Below are 26,901 nucleotides of genomic sequence, written 5' to 3'. Positions count from 1 at the left end.
CATTCTGCATCTTTATGATCATTACCTTGAACTCTTCTTCACTGTGTTTTTCTTCTAGTGTTTTGTCTTGTTCCTTCATTTGGAATATATTCCTCTGTCTCCTAATTTTGCCTAATTCTTTGTGTTTATTTCTATGTATTAGGTAGGTTGGTTTTGTTTTTGATCTTGAAGAAGTGGCCTTGTGTAGGAGACATCCTAAGGGGTCCAGCAACACACTTCCCTTTGGTCACCAGATCTGTATACTCTAGGGATGCCCCCTATGTGGGCTGTTCTGTTGTGGTTGACCTGACTACTGTGGGTGTGCTGGTAGGTCAGGCTGGCCCCTACCCCCACTGGCTGCCAGACCTTGCCTTGTGTGGTGGCTACCAATCTTTGGTGGACAAGGCCGGGTCCTAGTGTGGCTGGCTGCAAACCCCGGGGGAACCTGGGGCTGGTCCCAGCCTACTGGTGGGCAGGTTAGCCCTGGCACTAGTAAACTAGAGGGAGGACTCCAAAATGGTACTTGCCAGCACCAGTGTTCTCATGGTAGAATGAGCTCCCAAAAATGGTTCCAGCCAGCATCTATGTCCCCAGGGGGAGTCCCAGTTGCCTCCTGCCTCTCCAGGAGACTTTCTAAGATAAGCAAGTGGGAATTCCCTGGTGGTCCAGTGGTTAGGATTTCATGCTTTCACTGCCAAGGGCCTGGGTTCGATCCCTGGTTGGGGAACTAAGATCCCCACAAGCTGCGTGGCATGGCCAAAAAAAAAAAAAAAGATGAGCAAGTAGCAAGTAGGTCTGACTCAGGCTCCTTTCAAATTACTTCCTCTACACTGGATCGTGTGAGATTTTGCACGTGCCCTTTAAGAACAGTCTGTTTCCTACAGCCCCCCAGCTCTTCTGAATGCAAGCCCTGCTGGCCTTCAAAGCCAGATGTTTTGGGGGCTCACCTTTCTGGTGCAAGACCCATAGGCTCAGGAGCCTGGTGTGGGGCTTAGACCCCTTGCTTCTTGGGGAGAAACTTTGCAGTGATGATTATCCTCCTGTTTGTTTGTTGCCTATCCGAGGGTGTGGGTCTTGACTTATATCACATCTCCACCCCTCCTCCCCATCTCATTGTGGTTCCTTCTTTATATCTTTAGTTGTGGAAAATATTTTCTGCTGGTCTTCAGGACATTCTCATAGATAGCTGTTCTATAAATGGTTGTAGTTTTGGTGCACCTGTGGGAGGATGTGAGCTCAGGGTCTTCCTAAGCTACCATCTTGGCCACACCCCCTATACTATCTTTAGGTTCTACTATTAAGTGTATTCTGAGACAAAGAAAATGAATTGAGGAACTTTCCATCTTTTTCCTTGATTTTGAATTAAATAATTTATACATAGATATATAATTTTATGTGTATTTTATATAAACTATTAACAAAGTTTAAATAACTTTGGAATTATATGTCCTTTAAAGCCTCCCTGTTCCAAGTGTGGTTCATGGATCAACGGTGTCAGCATCACCTGGAAGGTAGTTACAAAAACAGATTCCTGGGGCCCACCCCAGGCCTACTGGGCTGGAGTCTATAGTTTAATGAGACTCCTCAGATGACTGTTATGTACATTGAGAAGCCCCACTCTAAAGACTAGATAAATCTCAGCTGTGGACCATCTGGTCCTGGAACTCTAATCACCTCTCCAGACTCTTCTGAGAAAATGGGCCTTTTCACATATTCCCCTTCAGGTCCTGAGTCAATGTTGATAAATCATGTTTAGCTAAGAAAGCATTCATTTCCTCCAGGTTTTCGTATTCTCTGTGGTTGTAAGTAGTCATAAGCTCTTAAATTCTGTCACTCCTGTATCCATGGCTATCCCCTTTCATGTAACTTGAGCTCTTTTTGCCTTCTGTCCCTGTTTTCTTTAATCAGGCTTTCTGCAGTCTAACACAAGCATTTTCTTTGATATAACATTGTCTTCAAATTATCTTAAAGCCTGTACAGTATTCAGTGAATATAATACAAATTACTTAACCATTCCCCTGTTCGGTACTCAGGCAATTCCCTATTTCCCAGCAGCATAAATAAAACTGCCAGAAGAGCAATATTGCTAAACTACTGTCTATAATTCTAGATAGTAATTTAGCAATACGATAAATTCTTTTTTTTTAATTAATTAATTTATTTATTTTTGGCTGACTTGGGTCCTCATTGCTGCACACGGGCTTTCTCTAGTTGTGGTGAGTGGGGACTACTCTTCGTTGCACTGCGTGGGCTTCTCATTGCGGTGGCTTCTCTTGTTGCGGAGCACGGGCTCTAGGCTCATGGGCTTCAGTAGTTGTGGCACACGGGCTCAGTAGTTGCGGCACGCGGGCTCTATGGCGCAGGCTCAGTAGTTGTGGCGCACGGGCTTAGTTGCTCTGCGGCATGTGGGATCTTCCCGGACCAGGGCTTGAACCAGTGTCCCCTGCATTGGCAGGGGGATTCTTAACCACTGTGCCACCAGGGAAGCCCCTAAATTCTTAATATGGTCATACACTTTGACGTCATTTCCATTCTAGGAACTTATTTTCATCTCAGCATTGTTTACAGCAATTTCAAAGCAAAACAAAATGGAAACAACTTCGACAGCAGGAGTGACTTAAATAAATGGAGGTCTAACCACCCAATGGAGAATTACACAGAAAAAAACATGGGGTGAGTCAATAGTGACGGAAGTGTGTTAGCTGACAGGTTAAATGAGAATAAGCTGGTTGTAAAATGGGCCGTAAAATGACTGTGAAGTCATTTTTTCTTTTAAAAATAAAACTCACATTGTACCTGTATGTATGAGGAATGAAATTTGATTCCTGCAGCTATTTAGATGTTGCCCTAGAGGTCTGTTCACCCATTGTGTTCCCACCCCCAACCCCCAGTGAATTTTTCCTTCTCGGTCTTGCTTCTGTGGGCCTGAAGACGTTCAGAAGCTGCCAAGGCCAAGAGGCTGAGCTGTATTTGGAGCCTTGATACCATCTCAGGGCCTGATAGTGTCTGGGCTATGAGAATACAGCAGAGTGGCCCCAGGAGAGCCTCGTGGCTGATCCTACAGGCCTGCCCTCTTGCGGGGTACAGCATGATGGGCCTTGTGTAATGTGGCATTGACCACCATAGATGAGCCTTGAGCTTCCTGGGAGAAGTTGCTCAGCCCGTTAGTGTCCAGAACCCCCTAGAAGACCTGGATGAGACCTGGAAGTACTCTTTCGGGGTGGGGGCCAGGCAAGGGAGTGATATGTGGTGGTGTGCCTGCGGTGCTGGTGCCTTCTGCTCTCTGCAGGAGCTAGAAGTGACCTTCTCCAGCTGAACATCATTGTCCCACCATGGGGAGAGGGTCTGGGGTCTAGTTTATCCTGCTCAGCCCAAACCTGCCCATTTCCCACCCCAGGGTTGCTCCCTGCAGCATCCCCCACCCCCTCTTGCCCACCAGTGGGGCTACCTGAGATTTAGGTGGCAAGGGAGTTGGAGTGTGGACTATGGGCAAGTTAACCAATTTCCTTGAGGCTTAGTTTTCTCACTGAAAGTTGCAGGTGATGCATGCAGCTTGCAACGCATTTCTGAGACCTGAGAAGTGTATTCCCATTCACTGTATGGGAAGTGGCATTCATAAATCGTGGCTATTATTATCATTAATGGAGAGGAGTCCTTGGCTTTCCTGGGATAATTACTAAAAAACCCATTTCCCCAAGGGGCTCTACACCATGGCCCCTCAAATGAGAGTTTCCCACAGATATTTCTGTAGCAAAGACTTGAAAAAGGAGCCTACTAGTTAGAAGACAAGGGCATTCATCCATTCAACAAGTATTTACTGAGCAACTACAGTGTGTCAGGCCCTGTTCTCAGGGCTGGATGTATCAGGAACCAAGGCCAGGGTTTGCTGGTGGACCAGATGTGGCTGTGAAAGACAGCAGAGAGCCAGATGCTCAGGTGCTTGGATGGAGGCTGCCATCAGCTGGGCTGGGGTGGGCTGTAGGAAGGGTGGTTTGGAGGGAAGATACTGTGTGGCACACCTTGGACATCCATGGGGAGGCGTCCAGGAGGCAATCTGAAATGCGAGTCTGGGGTTCAGGGAGAGGTTCTGGCTGGAGCTTAGATAAAGAAGGAAGCATAAAGGAATGAAAGGTGGTTGAGGAGGCTGGGGGCAGATTACTTTGCCTTCTTGAGCTTCCAGGGAAGCCCTTGGATGCCCCCCCAACCCATGTTTCTCTTCATTGTCCCTGCCCTGACCTCAGGGAGTCTGTGTTCCCATGATGCACAGTGGAATCACCCCCAGGACCTGTCTCATTTGTCTCCTCACCCCAAGTCCAGCTGGCCCAGCTCTAACACCTTATTCATTCACATTCATGTAATCATTTATTTTAGAAATGTTTTATTGAGTTTCTCTCCTGTGGCTCTCACCAGAGAGTGGCCTGACCCCCTCTTGGAGGTACCTGGATATATGAAGGGACATTTAGTTGTCACAGTGACTGGGCAGGGAACAGGGGCACTCAGGGTCCTGCACAGAAGGAACTGCCCTCCCAGGATTCAGGAGCACTTTGCTGAGATAGTCATTCCCCAGCCACCTGCAGCTGGCTGAGGAGGGCTCAGCTGTGAGTAAATACAGTGCTACGGAGCCTGGGACACAGCAGGTAATGCCAGGTAATGGTTTGGGGATCATGAATGCACAGATGAGGGAAGGACACTTCTGCTGCCCAGGGAAGAGCAGAGAGGCTTCCTGGAGGAGGTGACTTTGGAGCTGTGCCTTAAAAGATGAGCAGGATTTACAGACACAGGATGGGCAGGAATTCCAGACAGAGGGAAGCAGGTATGCGAATGCAGAGGAGTATGGGTGGGCTCAGACTGCAGGAAAGGGAGTGCTGAGGGCAGCAGAGGAAGAGAATGGGTGGGAATAAGAGGTTGTGGTGGGGTTGCAGGGCATCCCTTCCCTTCCGCAGCCCTAGAAATTCCTCAGTATGTTGGTGATGATGTCGTGCTTGGCTTTCTCGTACAGGTCCCTGACTGCATGTGGCAGTTGGGAGCTCTCAGTTCCTGGAGTGTCCACTCCAGGGGACCCAGCAGAACGCCTCACCCGGCGGACCTACAGAAGTGATGCAGACGTGATCACCCTCATTGATTGGCCCCCTTTCCTGTCCTGCCTGTGGCCCCTCTCTCCAGGTGGGGATGAGTGTGAGGCACCGGCAGTGATGTTGGTGATGGGGCTGGAGGTGGTCCCCAGTGAGGCCCTTCCACTCGGAGTCCAGAGGGCCTGGGAAGGCCTGAACTCTGCCGCTCACTTCCTCTCTGGCTATTCCACTCACTTGCTAGGAGGCTGCACCTCCGGCTTCAGTTTTTCCAAATGTGGGATGTGGAGGAGGGTTCCCAGAGCTCAGGGCCCAGAGCAGAGCCAGTGTCCTGCGAAGTCTGAGCTCCCTCTCACCCCCAGGACGCCCCTTAGCCTCGACCACCAGTCTCTCCTCCCCACCCCTCCTGCCAAACGACTAGCAGTCATCAAGGTCCAACCGTGCCTCACACTCCACAAGCCTTTCCCCTCCTGATGACTTGCGTTTAGAAGGGCTCGATCGGCCCGGTTTCCAGAGGAGGAAACTGAGGCCCCACGCGCCGAAGTCAGTGGCCCGGGTGAGGGCCCCTCAGTCATCGGCGGTCACCGGGCAGAGCGCCGCCCGCGACGGAAACAGACTGGGGCCAGCACGGGCGCAGGGGCTCATCTCCGGCTTGAGCTCGCGCTCGTGGTCCGGGTCCCCAGGGCAGTTGAGGGATGGTTGAGGGACGGAAGGATGTGCTGCAGCATGAAGAAGATGCCCGTGCAGTTCCGCTCTTCCTGCGGGTCAGTGAGCACAGGGGTGCGGTGGCCGACGTTCTTGCCCAGGTACACAGGCTCCCGAAGCCGGCGCCTTCCCTAATCCTCCCCCCAGAGCCAGGAGGGAGCGGCGAACGCTGGGGGGACCCGGGCGGGCTCCGTGAACGCCCAGTAAAATTAAGGACTTTCATGCAAGTTATATTAAACGGGAAAAGGCCTCCAAAATTAGCCTCAGAGGAAGCTATATTTGTTTAAAACACTCGTGTGTACATAAAAAAGATACAGAAGATGATTCACCAACGGTAATGTTGTCTCCTCCTGGGTAGTGGGGTTGCAGGGGGTTTTTGTTTGTTTGTTTTTAGTTTGCTTCTCCACATTTTGTTAATTTGCTATAATAAAATATTATTTTCCTAATTTTAGAAAAACAGTTATCACTAGGTGCATTACGGTCCCCTTCTTCTTTCTCTTAATATTTAGTCATTTCTTTAGCATGTATTGTTTTTCTAATAAGAATTGATAATTTACATGTAGTAAGAAAAACCAGTAAGGAAAAACCCAATTTTAAAAATGGCTTCTGGGCTTCCCTGGTGGCGCAGTGGTTAAGAATCCGCCTGCCAATGCAGGGGACAAAGGTTCGAGCCCTGGTCCGGGAAGATCCCACATGTCGCGGAGCAACTAAGCCCATGTGCCACAACTACTGAAGCCCGCGCGCCTAGAGCCCATGCTCCGCCACAAGAGAAGCCACTGCAATGAGAAGCCCGCGCACTGCGGCGAAGAGTAGCCCCCGCAAGCCAGCACACACCGACGAAGACCCATCGCAGCCAAAAATAAATAAGTAAATTTATTATTATTTTTTAAATGCCTTCCATAATCAAACCTCACCTGGCGAGGTGAGGAGGGTGGAAGCAAATACAGCCTCCGGGAGAAGGGAGAGAGGGGAGGTCCTTCTCTTGCTCATGGGGGCAGGGAGCCAAGGGATGGGAGACTCGCCCCGCCCGGCCTGAAGGGACGTTCTCGGGGCTGTCGGCGGTGCCAGAGCAAAAGGCACACCGTCTCTTTAATCCTGAAGTTGAGCGGGGTCGTGGTGTTGGAGTTCTGAAAAATCAAGAGAAGACTCATGATCATCTATCTCCCTTTTACAGAGGAGGGAACAAAGGCAAGGAGGAGAGAGTTCACAGTTCCAAGTTGGAAGGGGCTTAGCCGAGGTCTGCACTTTCCACCTGAAGGAGGCAGCCTCTTCAAGTGGCCTGAGCAGAGATTTAAGGTGTGCAGGGCTTCTGGAAACTAGCCGAGGCTAACACCTCATGGCTGTACCACCTTGAGGGGTCACTTCCCATCTTTGCCCCTCACTTTCCTCTTCTGTGACAAAGGAACTAGAATACTTGCCTCGCATGCTCAGCTGCCAGGAGAGAGATAATGGGGTGGGAAGGGGACACTGGAAGGCCCTGATGAGTCGCTGGTGAGACCAGTCCAGCTCCTGTCTGTCCTTTGAAACAGCCCTGCTTGCTCCTACAAACCCAGGGCCTGAGTGCAGGCTGGACTCCCAGAACCCGCATTTCATCCTTGGGCAAAGCCCGGAATCGACCAGCTAGCCAGCTGTCAGGCCCGAGAGAAATTACGGTCTTTGTCTTATCTTCTGAGGGGAGAAACATTATAATAATAAGAACAGCAGCTAATGTCAACCAAGCACTTTGTGCCTGTGCGAGGCATTCTCTCCTGCCTGCTGTCCTCACAGGCTGCTATAAGGCAGAGTGTTACCCGCTTCCTGGGCCTGAGCCCCCAACACTCACCAAGCTAGGCAGTGGTGGGATGGCTTCCAGCAGGCCAAAGAGTCGCTGTCCTTGTCGCCCCTGGTTGAAGAACCACAGGGCCTGGGTGACTATCTCTTCATAGCTCAGACTGCGCTGGGCCACACAGGCCATTGCTGCCAAGCCTGCCACCAGCACCAGTGCCCTCCAAGCCCCTGCCATTGTCCCTTCTTTGATCCACTGCCACTTGCAGCCCCTTTTAGGTGCTACTCGGGCAGCCTTGCCCAAGCGCTGCTGACGACATGCAGGGCTGGGGCCTTCCTGAAAGGGGCCTCTCCTTTCCTTCGCTAGGCACCCAGTATTAGCCAATGTTCCAAAATACCCGCGACTAAGAGGCAAGTAGGATTGAGTTATAGTCCAGGGCCTAGGAGTGAGGCAGCCCTGAGCTGGGGGCAGGAGACATGTGTGATGCTGGGCAAGTCCCTTCACTCTGGCCTCAGTGTCCCTACCTGTGCCACGAGGAGGCCACCTCTGATTAGTCCAGGACTCTGTGCCGTCTCTGCCTGGCTGTTCTGGTTTGATTCTGAAACAACTGTCTGGGATCCATGAACTCGCTATGTGACAGTTCCTCAGCTGAGAGCACAAGGAGACAGTCCAATCTGAGGCTGTACTCAAGCTGACACCTACCATGTTACATACGTTTTAAAATACTGATTGTCAACCCTTAAAGCTCTGGATGCCTGACTTTGAAAAAATCATGAGATCTGACAATGCATGGCTCACAGCCCCTCATGGATGTGACGTCAGCAACTTCTCCAGGGAAAGCCTCGCTGTCCACTTCCCCCAGGCCATTCCCTGCTGGCAAAGCAGGGAGGCTGTCCCCAACAGGATCAGGGCAGGGATTCCTGGCTGCTGACACGGCCAACCCCAGGCAGCAGCTCACAAGAGGAAGAGCAAGGGCCTCCCCTTCCTCTGAGGGCTCCCATTTTCCTTGACTCCCTCAGTTACTGGGGTCTGCATGTTAGCTTCCCAGCCCTTCCTTGGCTGCGGGGCTCCTGTTCTGCAGGAGACTCAGAAACTGGGGAGGAGGAGGGCAACTACTGGGTGTTTCCACTGAAGTCCACCAGTGGGGAAACCAAGGCACAGAGCAGATCATGACTTCCCCCAAAAGCTAAGGGTAGAGCTGAGAAGGTCAGAGCCAGAAGTGAGGAGAGAAGGCAGAGCACAGAACAGTCCTCCGCAGGCCCAACAGGTCTTCAAAGGCCCAAGTCTCATCATAAAATCCATGCAGCCATGGCATATAATGGTGAAAACTTAGAAAAAACCTAAACGTGCTTCAAGGGATTTCCTGGTGGCACAGTGGTTAAGAATCTGCCTGCCAGTTCAGGGGACACGGGTTTGAGCCCTGGTCCGGGAAGATTCCACGTGCTGTGGAGCAACTAAGCCTATGCGCCACAACTACTGAACCTGCGCTCTAGAGCCCACAAGCCACAACTACTGAAGCCCGCACGCCTAGAGCCCGTGTTCCGCAACAAGAGAAGCCACCGCAGTGAGAAGCCTGCGCACTGCAACAGAGTAGCCCCTGCTCTCTGCAACTAGAGAACGCCCGCACGCAGCAACAAAGACCCAACCCAGCAAAAAATATAAATAAATAAATGTGCTTCAAGAGCAGATTATTAGAGCAGTTGTGATATGTCCATCTATGGAATTCCGCTACTACTTATTGGAATACAGGTCCAGTTATTGGTGGGTGATTATGTTCATCACAGGTTCTTAGCTGAAGAATGAGGGTTCTGCTGCAGCAGGTCTTGTGTCCATCACAGGAAGTGTGAATAAGGAAGGATGGTGGGCGCTCACTGTAGAATTCTATGCAGCAGTTAAGCAGTGGTTCTCCACTGGGGTGACTTTGCCCCTTGACCCCCCCCCCCAGGACAGGACAATTGTCAATGTCTGGAGACAGTTTTGATTGTCACAACTGGAGAGAGGGCACAACTGACATCTAGTGGATAAAGGCCACTGGATGCTGCTAATCACCCTACAATGCACAGGACAGCCCCAGCAAGGAAGAATGGTCCAGCCCCAAATGTCACTAGTGCTGAGGTTGAGAAGTCCTGTGACAGAGCAACCAGATGGATCAATCTTAAACACATGGTGCTTGGTTACAAAGGAAAGGAACAGAGTGAGATGTGTAACAACTCTCCCTCCCTCTCTCTCTCTCTCCATTTATATGTATGGAGAATACATCAGAATACATCCTTCAAATTGATAAACATCTTATAACACCCACAAGGCACAGGTAAGAATGAATGATGGTTGAGAGGGCAGGAAATGAGATTGGGGGGAAAAAAAAAAAAGCAGAGAGGGCTTGCACAGACCAAAGAAAACTCACCAATGCAGCCTGCAGTGTAAGGTTGGATTCCTTGTACAGAAGATTGTACACTGATCAATATCCATAACAGTATCACTAGCAAGGTGCCTGAAAAGATGTTCACTAAAATATTAATAATGAATATAATGAATAAATATCCATGCAGTTTTTCTCTGTATGGAGCTGGCAAAGGATTTTGATTCCTTCTTTCAACTTTTCTTTATTATTTGAAAAAAAATTACATTAAACAACTTTGTTTTACAAAAACAGCAAAAATATTTTTTAAATACCCACATGGAATCTACATTTTATTCCACATCTGCAACTACTTTTTTAAGTTCAATGGAACTCTTTTTATTGAGATAAAATTCACATATCATAAAATTTACCCTTTCAAAGTGTACAATTCGCAACATTTTCATCATCCCAAAAATAAACCTTGTGCCAGTTAGCAGTCACTCCCCATTTTCCCCTCCCCTTTGCCCCTGGCAACCAATAATCTACTTTCTGTCTTTATGGGTCTGCTATTCTGGATATTCATATAAATGGAATCATACAATATGTGGTCTTTGGTGTCTAGCATGATGTTTTCATGTTCATCCATGTTATGGATTAATTCCTTTTTATGACTGAATAAGATTTCATCATATGGATATATCACATTTGTTTATCCATTCATCAGTTGATAGACATTTGGGTTGTTTTCACGTTTTTGCTATTATGAATCATACCACTATGACTATTCACATACAGGTTTTTATGTGGACATATATTTTCAGTTACCTTGGGCTTATACCTAGGAATGGAATTTCTGGGTCATATGGTAACTCTGTGTTTTAAATTTTGTGAGGAATTGCCGAAGTATTTTCCAAAGAGCCTGTACCATTTTACATTCCCACCAGCAATCTGTGGTATTCCACATCTTAATGATTTTTATTGTCTCTCTTTTTTATTATAGCCATCCTAGTGGGTATGAAGTGATATTTCATTGTGGTTTTGATTTGTATTTCCCTAAGAGCTAGTGATGTTGTGCTTATTGTCCATTTGTATATCTTCTTTGGAGAAATGTCTATTCAAGTCCTTTGTACAATTTTTAGTTGGGTTATTTGTCCTTATATTGTTGAGTTGTACACACTGTTTTAACATTAAAATGTTTTAGATTTCCATTGGAGGAAAAAAAGCCTCCAGTAAAATCAAGGCTTTAGAGGTGTAAAGTAGTTTTTCAGGGACTTTGTAGACCCCCACCACATGGCTCCCCATCAGTTTGAGAAGCTCAGCTTGTCCCCAGCATTGATAGATGAGGAAAATGAGGCCTGGAAAAGTTAGGAAGTGTGTCCAAGTTACACAGCTGAGTCCTGTGTAGAATGATGGGAAACTGGGAAGTTTTCCCTGGAGGAGAGGACTGACAAGGAGACCTTGATTCCCTGCTCTGTCTCCGAAAGGCTGCCACGAACAAGAGGACCAGATTGTTCTTCCCAGGGGGAGTCATGTCAACAAGAAAGTTCTCAAAACAAACGAACAAAACCAAGAAAGGTCTCTTGATAATAGCTGGAGTCCAGCATGGCAGAGGTGGCCTGGGAGTCTAGAATATCACTTGGCAGGGAAATTGTAGGAGACTAAAGGGGCCATTTGATGCCTGGCTTCTCCAGCATCCATTTGCCCTACCCCTTCTCCCTTCCAATGAGGCCCCAGTTCCCCTTTGAGGATCTGCATGGCTCTGGGAGAGGAAAACTCGACTTGGTCTAAGTCAAGCAGTGCCTTCCATCTCTCCACCACCACTGGTGATTGATTAAGCTGGTCCACTTAGAATACATCTCAGAACTTTTGGTGGGAATACTAGGCACTTTCTTTCCTCCTGGAAGTAAACAAGGAAGCATGGCTAGATGTGACAAAGAAAACATCTTAGGATGTGAGGTGGGCCCCTTAGGATGAGATCAGCACCACAGAAGGCAGAGAGGAAAGAGAGAAAAACAGATCCTTATGACATCACTGAGCTTCTGGGTCACACCTTGCCTGAAGGTGGAGGGCCTCCGGATGTTACTATTTAAGCTAGTTTGAATGGGCTTTTCTGTTACTTGCCACATGATGTCGCAACAAATGTAGGGTTCAGGCATCCAATAGAGAGGTGTGGGGACAGACTATGTAGCCTTTATAATCTCATCAAACCATAAGACTCTATGACATGTCCAAAGGTTTGAGGTTGGATGGCAGTAATCAGGCCCGGGAACTTGGGTTGGGGGCTCTGGTGGGATTTTTTTTTTTTTTTTTTTTTGACCAGTGGACCTTACAGAGTATGAGTTCCAAAGGTCAAACTCTGTTATAGCCACACAAAAATCCTTCAATAACTTGTGCTTGATAATTGACCCAGAGCATCTTCAGAATACAGCTCTGTGAGCCCTGCCTCAGATTCAGGGCTCCACAGACCTGGGTTCAAATCCCACCGCTGCCACTTCCCCACTGGTTCTTGGCCAGTCTCTCTGGGATTCTGTGTGCCTCATCTGTAAATCGGAGATAACAATTCTTACCTTGTAAGAATTGTGAGAGAATTAAAGCTAATGTGGGTGGAGGAAGCTCAGGTGTGGTGGCTTTTATCTAGGGCAGTGATGACTCAGAGATGTAGCTGAGACCATTAGGAAGCACAGAGCTCTTACCCCTCCAGGCTCTGACCGGGAGACCTGATTTTGCAGATGAGGAGACTCAGGCACTGGGATGTTACGAACTGGGCCCCGACCCAGAGCTGGTAAGTGGAGGTTCTGGGATTCCAGCCCAAGGTAGTGTCATCCACCGTGCTGCTCTGCCTTCAGCGTGGGGGCTGTGTCTGGTCCCCCAGCTGCTGGGAGCTGAGCTGCAGAGGGTGAGGGCAGGATTCCAGGTGTCCAGCAGGAGGTTTCTCCACCCAGCCTGTGACTTGACCCTGGGGCCTGAGGTTGGAGCAGCGTGTGGGTAAAGCTCCGGAGGGTGGCTGGGGGGTAGAGGAGCAGGAAGTGGACACTCCAGGGGAATGTCTTGCAGGAGGCAAGAGATCCCATTCAGGTGAGCATTTCCACTCTGCAATTACCTGCTCAGCCAGCACCCCAGGTAGCTGGGGCCCTTGACTTCTCCTGAATGACCCCACGGCTCCCACACCTCCTTGAAAAGATGGTTGGAACAAAAAGCTTTCACAAGGTCTGGAGAATGATGAAGAAAGAAGCCTGGTGGGCCCTTGGGCAAGCTCTGCCCTTCTCGGGCCTTGGCTTCCTCCTTGCTGTAATGGGGTGGTCAGGAGGGGGCGCACAGATTTCAGAAACCCTTAGCCCCTTGCCCAAGTGGCCTGTGCAAGTCAAGGAAGGTGTGGAGAAAGCGGCTGTGGCCACATTGGTCCCCTGGGGACACAAACCTGATGTTCTAGAACCAGCAGTGTGGACACAAGTTGCCCACACTACCCATAGACACAGAGACCTCAGCTGGGAAGATCCTGGCCTCGGAAATTCCCACAAGCTGACCTCATCCCTGACCCATCAGGTTTGTCACCACCCCACCCCCAACTAGGGGTGCTACCCAGCCTCCAGGCTTTCACTGCAAAGGCCAGAACGTCTCAAAGTTCTGCCACATATGGCTGTGCTACTGCTCACTTCCTGGCACCATGCAATCAGGAGGGTGTATCTGGGAAATCTCGAAGGCACCATTTACCCTGGAGGCCCTCCCTATCAAGGCCTGAATGAGGGTGTCTGTCCTAGGCAGGGGAGGAATAAATCCCCTGTTGCTCTCTTTCTGCTCACAGACACTGGGACAGGAGGGCCCCCTTCCCCCAAGAATTAAACCTGATTCTGAGCAAAAACAAACAAAAAAACCCATAATTTCAAATCTGCTGGGCTTTTGTGCAGCCAGTGACCCCCAGGATCGCCGCCGTGCTGTGACAACCGTGTGGCCTTGGTGCCATCTGCTGGCCAAGTGACTTGGGAGCTAGAGAGGGGTGCTGGTTTTGTGAATGGGCCTCAGAGATCCCCAACCTTCTTCATATTTGCGAACCTGTCTTGTTGGAGCCTTTTCTAGGGAGAAAGTAAGCAATGCTCCAAGGGTTCCTGGAGGGCCCAGGACCCTCTGGAGGGAGGAGCAGCTGCTTCTTTGCTGCTCCCATAGAAGCCTCTTTCTGAACCAAGGGAGGGGGGGCCACCCCAGAGTTCCCTCCCCAAGCTCCAGGAGCATGGATGTTGGCTGAGATGGAAGGGATACAGTGGAATTCTTCCGGCTCTGGCCTCCAGCTGACCAGGTCTGAGACCAGGTGAGTTCCCCTCTTCCCCTTTACTCTTCTCCCCAACTCCCTTCCCTGGCCACACCAGACCTCTCCTCTGACCTTCCCTCAGAGGCTACATGGTGTTTGGGGCAGCCTCTTTCCCCTCTCCATGCCTCAGTTTCCCCACCTGTAATGCAGTGATTCTGGATTCGCATCCCAGAAAGGTGGCAGTGGGAGAGAGCTCCATGTTTCCTGTTTGGGTGGCTATGACCCTTCTTTCTGGACATGCCTCCTGGTGTTTGTGGGCAGGAGTCTTTCCAGGCTATACAGACACCCAGCAATGGAATTGCTGGGACACAAAGGACGTATAGAGTTGCCGACTGAAAGAAAAAAAAAGCACAGCCTATAAGTTGAGAATTATGTTTTATTCAGCAGACTTACTGAGGACTTACGCCTGGGATACAGCCTCTCAGTTCTGAGTGACTGTTCCAAAGAGAAGCCAGAATACATAGGAGTTTTTGCTGAGGAAAAAACATGCAGTAGGACATCCAAGGATTACTGCTAGTCACAAAAACACATCTCAAGTTAATGATTTCAGGGCCTCTCTACGTATGGGAAGATGCAAAAGTCTGGGCTTATTGAAATCATTCCTTTGATAGGCACCTTAATCATCCAGGGCCAGTATCCTGTTTTTCTCCATCCTGAATCCCCTCAGGGCACACAGTTGGGGGCTGCAGTGGCTGATGGCTTTATGGCCACAACATCCTTTGTTTACTGAATTGGCAGGTGACATTCTTTGTTCACATTGTCAACACGACTAAATAATGCCAGTTTTCCAAAGTGGTGGCACCAATTTACATCCCATCTGCAGAGGATGAGAGTTCCTGTTGCTCCTTGTCCTCACCAACACTTATTTTGACTAATGTATACTCATTCATCCCATGAGTACAAAGTGAACTTTCATTGTGGTTTGGGTTTGCATTTTTCTGGTTACTGATGAGGTTTGACATCTTTCCATACATTTTTGGCTATTTCTGTAAGTTGCCATACAAGTTGCCATTTTTCTATTGAGTTGTTTGTCTTTCTTGAGAACTCTTGAGAGTTTTTACATATTCTAGATGGTAAACTTTTCTTGCTTATGTCTCACAAATATCTTCTCCCAATTTGGTCTTATCTTTCTACTTTCTTTATGTGTTTTTCTTTTAACTTTTTTCTTTTGCCATGATTTTGGATTTACACAGAAAAGTTGCAAAAGTAGTGCAAAGAATTCCTTCATATCCTTTACTCAAATTCCCCAAATGTTAACATTTTACCACATTTCCATCCTCCTGTTTTCCTTTTCTCTCTCCCTCCCTCCTTTCTTCTCTCTCTCTTTTTCATATATATGTTATATTATATTATATATAAAATACACACACACATATTCTCCCTTCTCCCCTCCCCTCCCCACAAGACACTTGAGAGTAAAGGGTGGGGGCAGAATGATGCCTTTTTATGCCTAAATACTTCAGTGTATATTTCCTAAAAACAAGAACATTCTCTTACATGTAATCATAACCACTGAACAAATCTCAAAATCAGGCAATTAACACTGATACACTACCATTATCTGATGTACAGACCTTATTCAGATTTCATCATTTGTGTTAGTAATGCCCTTTAGAGCAAAAGAAAATCCCATATCGTGTTATTTTCAGTTGTTAGGTCTCTTTAGTGTCCTTTAGTCTAGAACAGTATATCATTGTGTTTCATAACATTTTTGGACCGTTCCTCAGCTTATGTTTGTCTAGTGTTTATTCACTGTTCTATTAAGGTAATTTTTGATGCTGTGTCCTCCTCAGTGCATCATACCAGGAGGTACATGATGTATGTTTATCCCATTGCTGGTGACAGTAAATTTCATCCCTTAGGTTAGGGTGAGGTCTTTCAAGGTTCTCCATATAAAGTTACTGTTTTTCCCTTTGTAATAATAAGTATATGTGGGGAGATACTATGGGACTTTGTAATTATCCTGTTACTTTACTTCTAAAGTCCATTAGTTTTACATCCATTGATGGTTTTCCCTGAATTATTAATATTGTGGTTGCTGAACAGTGGTTTTCTAATCTCATCCTTCCTTGTACATCAAGTAGTTGGCTTTCTACTGTAGAGAAGAGCTTTTGTCCTCTCCCACAATTATTTATTTAAACCTGTGTAAATTCATGTGTTATTTTATTTGATGGGTTATAATCTCTTACTATCCTTATTTTATTTTGATGCTCAAATTGTCTTAAATTTGGCAGGTGAAGCCTCTTAAGTTGGTTCCTGGTTTTATGATGTCTTTTGCTCAACGGAAGTTCTTAACTCAAGTGAAATTTAATTTATTGATCTTCCTTCACGGCTAGTGCTTTTTATTGCTTGTTTAAGAAATTCTTCCCTAGCCAACTTTGTAAAGATATTCTCCTGTATCTACTTTTTAAAAGTTAGAGATATTTGTCTTTCTCATTTTGGTCCTTAATATACCTGGAATTATCTTCTTATGTTAACATTTTTTTTATTAAACTGTAACATATATACAAAAAATGCGCAAAAGAGAAGTGTACAGCTTGGTTTATTTACCTCTTACAGGAGTAAGTAAACAAACTCCTATAACTAGCATCCTGATTGATCAATAGACAGAATATTCGTAAGATCCCACAAGCTCTTCTTGTGTCCCCCACTTCCAGTCACTTCTCTCCCCCAACCCACAAGGATGACTGCTCTCCTGACTTCAAATACTACTGGAAATATGGTGTGGAGTAGGCTCTCTATCAGTCAGGGTTTTCCAGAAAAACAGAACCAATAGGAGACGGATAGTTGATAGATAGACACATAGATAGACAGACAGAGTTATTTTTAAGGAATTGGCTCAGGTGATTGTGGGGTTTGGCAAGTCCAAAATTTGTAGGACAGGCCAGCAGGTCAGAGACTCAGGCATGAGTTGATATGGCCATCTTGAGGCAGAATTTCTTCTGTTAAGGACACAAATCATTGGATTAGGGCCCACCCTAATCCAGTATTATCTCATCTTAATTTGATTATATCTGCAAAGACCCTATTTCCAAATAAGGTCACATTCACAGCTCCCTAGGGGTTAGGACTTCGACATAGCTTTTGCAGGGGGTGATACAATTCAACCCATAACAGACTCCAATTTAATTTTTTTCCTCTGGATGACCAACTGACGTGCATCATGTATTCACCAGTACCTCCTTTCCTCACTGGCTTGCAATACCACCTCTAGAGTCCATTAAGTGGACGTGGGTTCTGTTTCTGGGTTCTCTGATGGTCTAATGTTGTGTTCTTGAGCAAATACCCACATTGTTCCAATTACTCAGCTTTCTTTTTTTTTTAATATATTTATTTATTTTTGGCAGCATTGGGTCTTCATTGCTGGGTGCGGGCTTTCTTTAGTTGTGGCGAATGGGGGCTACTCTTTGTGCAGTGCACAGGCTTCTCATTGTGGTGGCTTCTCTTTGTTGCGGAGCATGGGCTCTAGGCGCACAGGCTTCAGTAGTTGTGGCGTGCAGGCTCAGTAGTTGTGGCTTGTGGGCTCTAGAGTGCAGGCTCAGTAGTTGTGGTGCACGGGCTTAGTTGCTCCACGGCATGTGGGATCTTCCCAGACCGGGGCTCAGACCCGTGTCCCCTGCACTGGCAGGCAGATTCTCAACCAGTGTGCCACCAGGGAAGCCCTACTCAGCTTTCTAACAGGACTACACATCTGGTGGAACAGGGCTTCTCATTTTATTTCTCCTCTCTAAGACTTCTTAGGCCTTTGCTTTTCCATATAAATTTGAGAAACAGCTTGTCAACTTCCACACACCAAAACATTGGGAACTTGACAGGAATTGCACAGAGCCTATGGATCACCTCTCTTCTCCCAGGAAGCCTTCACTCCTTACCAACCCCATGAGGCTCTCTGCCCCCTCTGGGTTCACACTCGCCCCACCCTATTCTATAGAGGTGATTTGGCCTCTTTGGCTGGCCTAAACCCAACAAACCCCATCCCAATGCTGCCCCTGTGGTATATTTCTTTTTCAAGCCGCCCTCACATGTTTCCTGTGTGTGTCCGTATTCCAGACCCCCTAAAAAGACCCTGAAGGAGGATCTGAGTGGTGCAGTTTTCCTGTCTCCGCCCTCCCCTCTCTAGGGCCTAGAATAGTGTCCTGGGAATCCACAACCCCAGTTAAGGGCCCTTCCTCCTAGTCACCACTCCCTTCCACAGTCGATCAATACAGCAGCCAGTAGAACCCTTAAACTTACATCGGATTTATCCCTCCTCCGTTCCAAATCCTCCCATGTTTCCCCAGGTCATCCAAGGAAAAGCCCAAATCCTCATTACAGTTTTTGAGAGACCCTATGCCATGGGCAAGCCCTACCCATTACCTCTCTGACCCCATTTACTGCTCTTTTCCACACTCACTCTACCTCAGCCACTCTGGCCTCCTTGCTGTCCTTCAGGCATGGCAGGGACAGTCTCAGCTCAGGGACTTTGCATTTGCTATTCTCTCTTTCTAGAACACTCTTCCCCTAGCTATGCCCCTGGCTTGCTCCTTCATGTCCTTCAGATCTTCGCTCAAATAGTATCTTTTCAGTGAAGGCTTCTGTGACCACCCAATATAAGATATAAAATTGTAAAAGACCTCCTTCTCATATTCCCACCCTCCTTTCTCCGCATTTTCTTTTTACCATAGCAGTTTCTGCCATCTCATACACTGTATATTTTTTATTGTGTTAATACCTATCTCGCCTCGTTAGATTGTAACCTCATGAGGGCAGAGATCTTTGCCTGTTTTATTCAACAGTGCCTAGAACAGCACATAGGGTACAGTGGGTGTTGAATAAATATTAATTGAATAAATGAACTAGAAGGGAGGAGACCCAGGCCCAGCCTGACTCTTTATCCACTTGCTGGGAGAGTTGAGTGGTCCACTCCCCAATCCAGGCCTAAGTTTACACATCAGTAAAATGGATCCACATCGATTAAATGAGGGAGGATGTCTGTGTGTCTTTGAGGTCATTCCAATTCTGATAGGAGGGTTGTCTTGAGAAAGGGGTGAACTGACGTGGCTGAATGGGGTGTTTGCTGCCCCCTTGTGACAGGGCCTACCCTTCCCCAGTACTAGTGAGTCTTAGATTTCCCCAAACTCCCAACTCTGCCTGTCTCTGTGAGGGAATATGTGCATAAGGAGGGCACCCCTTAACCCAGAGACATCCTTTCTGCTGTCTCACCTCCACTGACCCATCTTCATTCCATTGCCTCAGCATTCAAGTCTCCCTCACAGGACCTCTTGGTCTTTGATGCCTCTCATGCCAATTGCCCTCATGTCACTGAGACCATATGTTACAGGCTGAATTGTGTCCCCCAGAATTCATATGTTGAAGTAATAACCCCCAGTACCTCAGAGTGTGACTATTTGGAGATGGAATCTATAAAGAAGTAATTAAGTTAACATGAGGTCATGAGGGTGGGCCCTAATCCAATATGACTGGTGTCCTTATAAGAAGAGATTAGGACAGAGACATTCACAGAAGGAAAACCATGTGAAGACATGGGCAGAAGACATCCACCTACAAACCAAGAAGCAAGGCCTCAGAATAAACTAACCCTGCTGACACCTTGACCTCAGACTTGTGGTCTTATCCTCAATTCTTCCACCTCTGAGCAGGTGACCCCAAGAAGGTCCTCCAGATACGAGCTCTGATAAGATGCTGGTAAATTTTTCTTTTTCCTTAAAAAAATTACCTGTAAGGTCTTGCGTTTTTTTAAAGTATTTATTTATTTTTGGCTGTGCCAGGTCTTCGTTGAGGCATGCAGGATCTTTGTTGTGGCATGCGAGATCTTTAGTTGCAGCTTGTGGACTTCTTAGTTGTGGAATGCGAACTCTTAGTTGCAGCATGTGGGATCTAGTTCCCTGACCAGGCATCGAACCCGGACCCCCTGCATTGGGAGCGTGGAGTCTTACCCATTGGACCACCAGAGAAGTCCCAGGTCTTGGATTTTTTTTTTTTTTTTTGCGGTACGCGGGCCTCTCACCGCTGCGGCCCCTCCCGCTGCGGAGCACAGGCTCCTGACGCGCAGGCTCAGCGGCCATGGCTCACGGGCCAAGCTGCTCCACGGCACGTGGGATCCTTCCGGACCGGGGCACGAACCCGTGTCCCCTGCACTGGCAGGCAGACTCTCAACCACTGCGCCACCAGGGAAGCCCTTGGATTTTTTTTTTTAAGTTTTTATTGTGGTAAAATATACCTAACATAAAGTTTACCATTTTAGCCATTTTTAAGTGTACAGTTCAGTGGCACTAAGTACATTCACATTGTTGTGCAACCATCACCACCATCCATCTCCAGAACTTTTTCATCATCCCATCCTGAAACCCTGTACCCACTGAATACTAATTCCCCATTCCCTCCTCCTCCCAGTCCCTGAGCAATCACCATTCTACTTTTTATTTTTACAAATTTGACTACTTTTAGTTAACTGATTTAAGTGGAATCACACAATATTTGCCATTTTGTATCTGGCTTATTTCACTTAGCATCATGTCTTCAAGGTTTATTTATGTTGTGGCATGTACTGGGTTAGCCAAAAAGTTTGTCCAGGTTTTTTCCTAAGATGTTACAGAAAAACCTGAACAAACTTTTTGGCCAATCCAATATCCAAATTTCCTTCCTTTCTAAGGCTGAGTAAAATAGTTCAGTGTATGTTATACTACACTTTGTTTATCTATTCATCTGTTGATGGACATTTGGTTTATGTCCACCTTCTGGCTGTTGTAAATAATGCTGCTGTGAACACTGGTGTAGTACTTGCATTTTCTTTTGCTCTAACTCCAATTGGCATGAAGGTCCTTGATTGCAAAGGGGACCTGGGCCCTTGATTATGGATGAGCACCCTCTTCTGAGCCCAGATCACACATCCCGTGGTCTCCTCCACATCTTCTCTTGAACAACATAAGGGCATCTATATCCAGCTTAACAGAAACAGCCCTGAACCTTTGCTCTTCCCTTCCAAACCTGTTCCTCTCCGCATTTTCCCATGTCGGTAAACAGTCGTGGAGCCACCCAGCTATACCAACTAGAAACTTGGCAATAATCTTTTATATTCTCAACCCCCTACATCCATTCACCCCAAGTTCTGATACGTTTTTCCAAAACATTTCTCAAATCTGCCCACGTTTCATCTCCCTTTGCCCCAACCTGACATCACTTGTCTCCTGCAAGACTACAAAAGGCTCCTCACAGATTTCCTTGCTTCCACTTTTACCCTATCTAGCAAACCATTCTCCATCTTATTTGTTTTTAAAGCTAGGTAATATATACATGAGTTTAAAATCCCTTCTCTACAGGTTACCTCTTCAGAGGCAATAGCTGTTCTCTTCTCCCTGGTCCGCTTCCAGACAGTCGGAAAGGTACTCCCGTGGCTGTATATATTCATCCCCACCCCCATCCACCCACATTGCTCTAGGCCTCTTTTTTTTTTTTTCCGCTTTACACACCATCTACGCCTTTTTTCTCATCATCACAAACGGACGTGCCCGTCTCTTAGGCAGTGCCCGGCCTTACAGGCTGGACCGAGTGTGCCAGTCTCCAACCAGTCACTCCTCTGTTCCAAAGCTCGACACCTGGAATGAAACCTCTTGCTCTCTTCTTAGCCCTGTCTCCCTCTTGGCCTGGAGGCCCCTACCCCAAGGCTCAGTTTTTTGTTTTTGTTTTTTTTGCGGTACGCGGGCCTCTCACTGCTGTGGCCTCCCCCGCCCCGTACGGACGCGCAGGCCCAGCGGCCATGGCCCACGGGCCCAGCCGCTCCGCGGCATATGGGATCCTCCCGGAGCGGGGCACGAACCAGTGTCCCCTGCATCGGCAGGCGGACTCTCAACCACTGCACCACCAGGGAAGCCCAAGGCTCAGTTTTTAAGTCACCTCTTCTGAGTGGCCTGCCGCCACGTTATCTCTACCACCGCACCTAACCCCATCTACCAAGGCCCTCGACACTACTTAAGTCTACAAGTTCACGGTTACGTTCTTTTACGCCCTTCCCCTGAGTGGGGAGCACCTCGGGCCAGACCCAATCCAGCAGGTCTACTTCCTCCAGGAGGAAGAAACCAGTTACTACCCTGTCTGGCATTTAAGTGCAGGTAGACTACTACTCCCAGAAACCCTTTCGCCTCGGGCTGGAGATTTGCCCTCTACACACGCCCCGTGGAGGAGGCTGAGCATGCGCAATGGAAGATGAGCCTGCGCGAAAGACTGTGCGGGCGGGGACCGCATCTCCCAGCAGGCCGTGGGGGCATTCTTTTATCCCAGCGTGACCAGTAACTTCCGGCGTGGAGGGGCGGCGCGGTGCCTACAGCTGAGCTAGTACCTGGAAAAGCTAGCGGAGCGGCCGAGTGGCCGGCGGGCGGCAGCCGCCATGGAGGCTGTGCCCCGCATGCCTATGATTTGGCTGGACCTGAAAGAGGCCGGTGACTTCCACTTTCAGCCGGCCGTGAAGAAGGTGAGTGCGCCTCCTCCCCGCCCCCGCTTCTCCCGCGTATCTCTGTCGTCTGCCGGCGCGGGACGCCCCCTGCGCGTCCATCATCTCCCCAGACCCTGTCGCGACGTCGGGTGAGGCCAGGAGGGGCCTCCGCTGGCTTTCTTTAGCTTGGCCCACCCCCATCTCACCCCAACCCACCCCTGCGCGCCCACAGGCCCCTGGTAGCACTCGCTGTCTCCTCGGCCATCCAAGATTCCCATCCAGGCACCTCACTTCCTCGGTGTGACGCTCTGGACCTCGTTCTGCTCCGCCCCTAATCCACGCCAGGACCGCCCTGCGGGGAGCAGTGGGCGGCCCTCCCTGAACGGCTGGGTGGAAAGGCTGTGCCCGGCCCTCGGTGCGCTGTCTGTCCACGACCGGACTGGGACAGACGCTGAGGATGGCTCAGGATGTGTTTTAAGATGAGAGCTCCGTGAGCCACAGGAATGCCTGACCTCTGCGATTGGAGTCTCTCTGACACTTGGTGCCATTCTGTCTGGTCTCCTCAGAAGAAGAACCCTAATCTGGAGACCCTTTGGACCAGAAAATACAGTTCCGTGTCATTTGGGGAAGGGTTACTGCCTTTCACGACTGCCCAGAGGGGATAAACAGTGTTGTAGCTTCCGGAGAGACTTTAGGAGTCATTTGTTGAACCTTCAGTTGGACGGAAGAGGCTGGCAGGTTTGGCGCTGACGGAGGCGAGGGATCGCTGTGGCGAGATCAGGTGTGGCTGGTACAAAGCGGGGCCAGGTGTGTCGACTGGGCATCAGAAGCCCTCTGAGACATCTGCTGCCTTGGGAATGACCACCTGGTAGCATTGGGGGTCAGAGCAGAAGTAAAAAGGAACAACCAGGAGGCTCTTGCAGGTTGATATCCTTGTGGTTTTTTTCAGTAAGGTGCTTGAGGAAAAAAATAGGACAAAGAAAATAGATTGAGAAGTAGTTTCCGAGGAAGGTCTCCCATTCTCTCTTGACACTGCCACTGCCTCAGTTCAGACACTAACAGTTTGTATCCCTTTGAGTCCATCGTTTAATCTCTTTGGGCATCTTTTCCCTCATTTGTAAAACCAGGAAATTAGATTAATTGATCTAAAATTCCAAAAATTTGTTACCTCTTTCCCAGAGTTTGGTAACTCCTCTCATGGAGGCCCAGGGGCTCCCAGGGAGAACATTGCTCACATAATACCTTGTGGGCTAGGTGTAGGTGACAAGAGCATCAGAGGCTAAGTTTAAACAAAAAGATCTCCAAGGAGTTCTGGGCTAAGATTTTATCCACTGGATTTATCTTCCATCTGCTCTTTTAATTCAATTAGGTGAATTTTTCTAAAACACAGCAAAACTTTGTTTTCTAGTTCAACCGTAACCTATTCAGAATACTCTCTGACCTACCCCAGTTCTTTCATCATTTTTTCAGGGCTCAGTATGTGTTTGATCTACATGCTTCTGATACAAGTATCCCAGATTCTGTTCACAGCTACTTGCTGTTCCCTTAACATTCTCTGTATGTTTGCTCTTCTGTGCCTTTGGTTGTGGAATTCCTCCCACCCAGAAGAGCTCGCGTCTTTGCCCTCTGGAGTGGGGATGGGGTTCTTCTTTTTTAAAAAAAAATTTTTTTGTTTTTTTTTTGATGTGAACCACTTCTAAAGTCTTTATTGAATTTGTCACAGTATTGCCTATGCTTCACGTCTTGTCCCCCTGGCCCCGAGGCATGCAGGATCTCAGTTCCCCAACCAGGAATCGAACCCACCCCCCTGCATTGGAAGATGAAGTCTCAACCACTGGACCACCAGGGAAGTCCCGATGGGGCTCTTCTTTAATCTCTATTTATTGATTCTGTCAGTCTTTCAAGGTCCAGTTTAAGCTCTGTCTCATCCACAAGCCTTCTTTCATCTGGATTAATCTTTCCCTTCTCTGAATTCCTCACTCTTTTTATCCTTTTCCTAGTGACAGTTACGTGCGCTATGTTTTAACCCCACTGTTCTATTGTAAGTAACCTGAGAGGCATCTCCCTGCTCCTCAGAACCTAGCAGGGTCCCTTTTTCATAGTTGGCATGCAGGAAAATGTTTCTCAGATGATTGACAGTTGAGAGGGAATTAAGAGATGGTGACCATAAATTTATGGAAATCCAGTGGATAAAATCTTAGTCCAGGAACTCCTTGGAGATCTTTTTGTTTGAACTTAGCCTCTGATGCTCTTGTCACTTAACACCTAGCCCACAAGGTATTATGTGAGCAGTGATCTCCTGGGAGCCCCTGGGCCTCCATGGGAGGAGTTACTCATTAGCCATTTACTAAGGTGGTATCAGATGCTGAGGAAAAATTCATTTCCTAGACATCTGCTCTTTTTCTTTGTTTCCTTATTTTGGGGTTGGGGAAAGATACACCATTTATTTGATAGGTTAAAATTGTTGCATGTTTTACATGAACCCACTGAAAAGGAATAGCAATCTTGTGGGTGGCCAACTCCTTCAGGTACTCTGGAACTGTCTTCCTGCAGAGGAGACTACAGTAGCCACTGCAGCTGGGAACTCTCCCTGACCAGGACTCCTGTCCCCAACCCTAGAACCCACGCTTAACCTTCTGCCACTGGTACCCTTGTCCTTTCCTACCCTTGCTCTGACCTGCAGGAACCTTCACCAATGACTTAGAGCTTAGGAGTAGAATTTAATTTAGGATAGTAGAATGAAAATGGTTCTGTTGAGGTCAATCTGTTGAGCACCATGCGGAGTCCTGAAATACAGATGAATAAGAGTCCTTTTTTTCATGGAATACATAGTTTGGTAGAGGAGATTTAAAAATTAGATTGTGACATCAGTGGAAGAGTAGAGATATGTGCAGTGTGTACAGAAGTACCAGCCTAAGGAGGGGCCATCAGGGGAGGCTTGCCAAGGAGGTGGGTTTTGAAGAATAAATAGGAGTTTTTCAAGAAGGTAAAGGGTTTCTTTATTTGTGAGAGCTGGGCCTTTGAAAAAAACCTTTCATAATGGTTAGTACTGGTTTTCATTCCTGATGGATATGCCTTCAATTATGGAATAATGTGAAATAAGAGCCAGGAGAACAGCAAGCTGGTTTTGAACAGCAGTGCCAAGTTTTAGGTTGGGATACCTGGACTCACATAATTTTTTAGTGGGGAAATGCTGCTAGCCCTGTACCTTACCTGTGTTTTGGAGCCCAGAGTGCTCACTGGAAACTGATGAAGGATGACTCTGTGCTCTTCATCAGTGAGTGATTTGGCCACACATGTTCATGTTAGAAGTTCTTTCCCCCTGTGGACCCAAACACCTGCCCTTAACCAACTGCACTTGAGCTCAGGTCAAGCTCACTTGGACTCAGGTGCTACATCCATCCCTGATTCATTCATTGAACAAATAGTTATTGAGTGACATTCTCAGGGCTGTATGTGATGACAAAAATCTCTGCCCTCATGGAGCTTACCTTCTAGTGATCCACATAGTAAACCATCCTCAAGGACAGATGTACCATAGGTAGCCAGCCTACCAACCAAGTGGCTTCTTGGCCTCTCCCCTCTTCCCTCTCTGGCTGGGTTGCTCTCTCTAAGTCTCCACTTTCGCACCAGGTTACTCCAGAGAAACTGTCCGCTGTTCAAGGCCTGCCACCACTTTGCTTCAGCCTGCCTTTCACACTTCAGTCTTACCAGGCCTCTCACATAGGAACTTTCAGCCTCTTTTGCTGGTCATTGTCCTTGTTCCGGTCCTTACTGGAATTCCTTTCCTCCTGTTCATCACCCAGGTTGAACTGTACTTTCTCGGGGTCCCTTTAGCTGCTGGCAATTGTACCACCCTCCTTCAAACTCAGACAGATCTTACCGCTCCCCTCACTCAGTTGACCTGTGCCACAGAGTGTACACTCTTGTTGCCTCTTCTTACTGTTCATCTTATTCTCATGTAGGTAGAGTCTGGTTTTCAGGTTTGTGGAGTTTTTATCCCCTTCCAGATTTCTCGTGGGACAGCTCACTCTTGAAAAACTTGTCCCACACATAGATGGGGAAATGAGATGACCAGAGGCCTAAAAGTGCCTGGCTCCTCAGCAGTGAGGAGCAGAGGATGTTGCCAGTTGCCTTTGGTGGTGACCTGTTTTATCTCTTATCACAGATTTGGAGTCACTGAGCCGGTCTGCTTGAGCCTATCTGCCCACTCGAGTTTACTGCAGAATGGCTTCAGGTGCAGGTGACCTGGATTGTTCAGTTCATTCTTCTCTGACTTTAATCTCATACATAAAAGCCGTATATCCCTTT

At 47.8% G+C, this 26,901-nt stretch overlaps 3 protein-coding genes across 21 annotated transcripts in view; 2 read left to right on the top strand and 1 right to left on the bottom strand.

Annotated features, from left to right (window-relative positions):
* KLHL18 (kelch like family member 18) overlaps window positions 1–6,210 on the top strand; it is a 74,232-nt gene extending 68,022 nt beyond the window's left edge. For 9 of the 15 annotated variants that reach the window (XR_009542838.1, XR_009542828.1, XR_009542827.1 and 6 more), the window contains one exon: window positions 2,517–6,210. The gene's annotated coding sequence lies outside the window, so the exon portion shown is untranslated. The remainder of the gene's footprint in view (window positions 1–2,516) is intronic. The other 6 variants (XR_009542825.1, XR_009542830.1, XR_009542824.1 and 3 more) reach the window with 5 other exon arrangements.
* LOC132527862 (15 kDa protein B-like) lies at window positions 4,925–7,755 on the bottom strand. Its single transcript, XM_060163902.1, has 4 exons — window positions 7,576–7,755; window positions 6,776–6,880; window positions 5,711–5,806; window positions 4,925–5,065 (listed from the first exon to the last, which is right to left on the bottom strand). Exons 1-4 carry the CDS (start codon window positions 7,753–7,755, stop codon window positions 4,925–4,927), a joined length of 522 nt encoding a protein of 173 aa, XP_060019885.1.
* A 14,678-nt stretch (window positions 7,756–22,433) lies between these two features.
* The window catches only part of PTPN23 (protein tyrosine phosphatase non-receptor type 23), a 41,839-nt gene continuing 37,371 nt past the window's right edge, over window positions 22,434–26,901 (top strand). For 3 of the 5 annotated variants that reach the window (XM_060162102.1, XM_060162107.1, XM_060162101.1), the window contains exon 1: window positions 22,434–22,629. In XM_060162102.1, the coding sequence (XP_060018085.1) occupies window positions 22,546–22,629 (84 nt within the window). In that variant the 5' untranslated portion in view covers window positions 22,434–22,545. The remainder of the gene's footprint in view (window positions 22,630–26,901) is intronic. The other 2 variants (XM_060162106.1, XM_060162103.1) reach the window with 1 other exon arrangement.

Source organism: Lagenorhynchus albirostris, chromosome 10 (genome assembly GCF_949774975.1).
Source record: "Lagenorhynchus albirostris chromosome 10, mLagAlb1.1, whole genome shotgun sequence".
In the NCBI taxonomy this organism is placed as follows: Eukaryota; Metazoa; Chordata; class Mammalia; order Artiodactyla; family Delphinidae; genus Lagenorhynchus; species Lagenorhynchus albirostris.
This window is presented reverse-complemented; position numbering and strand designations above follow the sequence as displayed.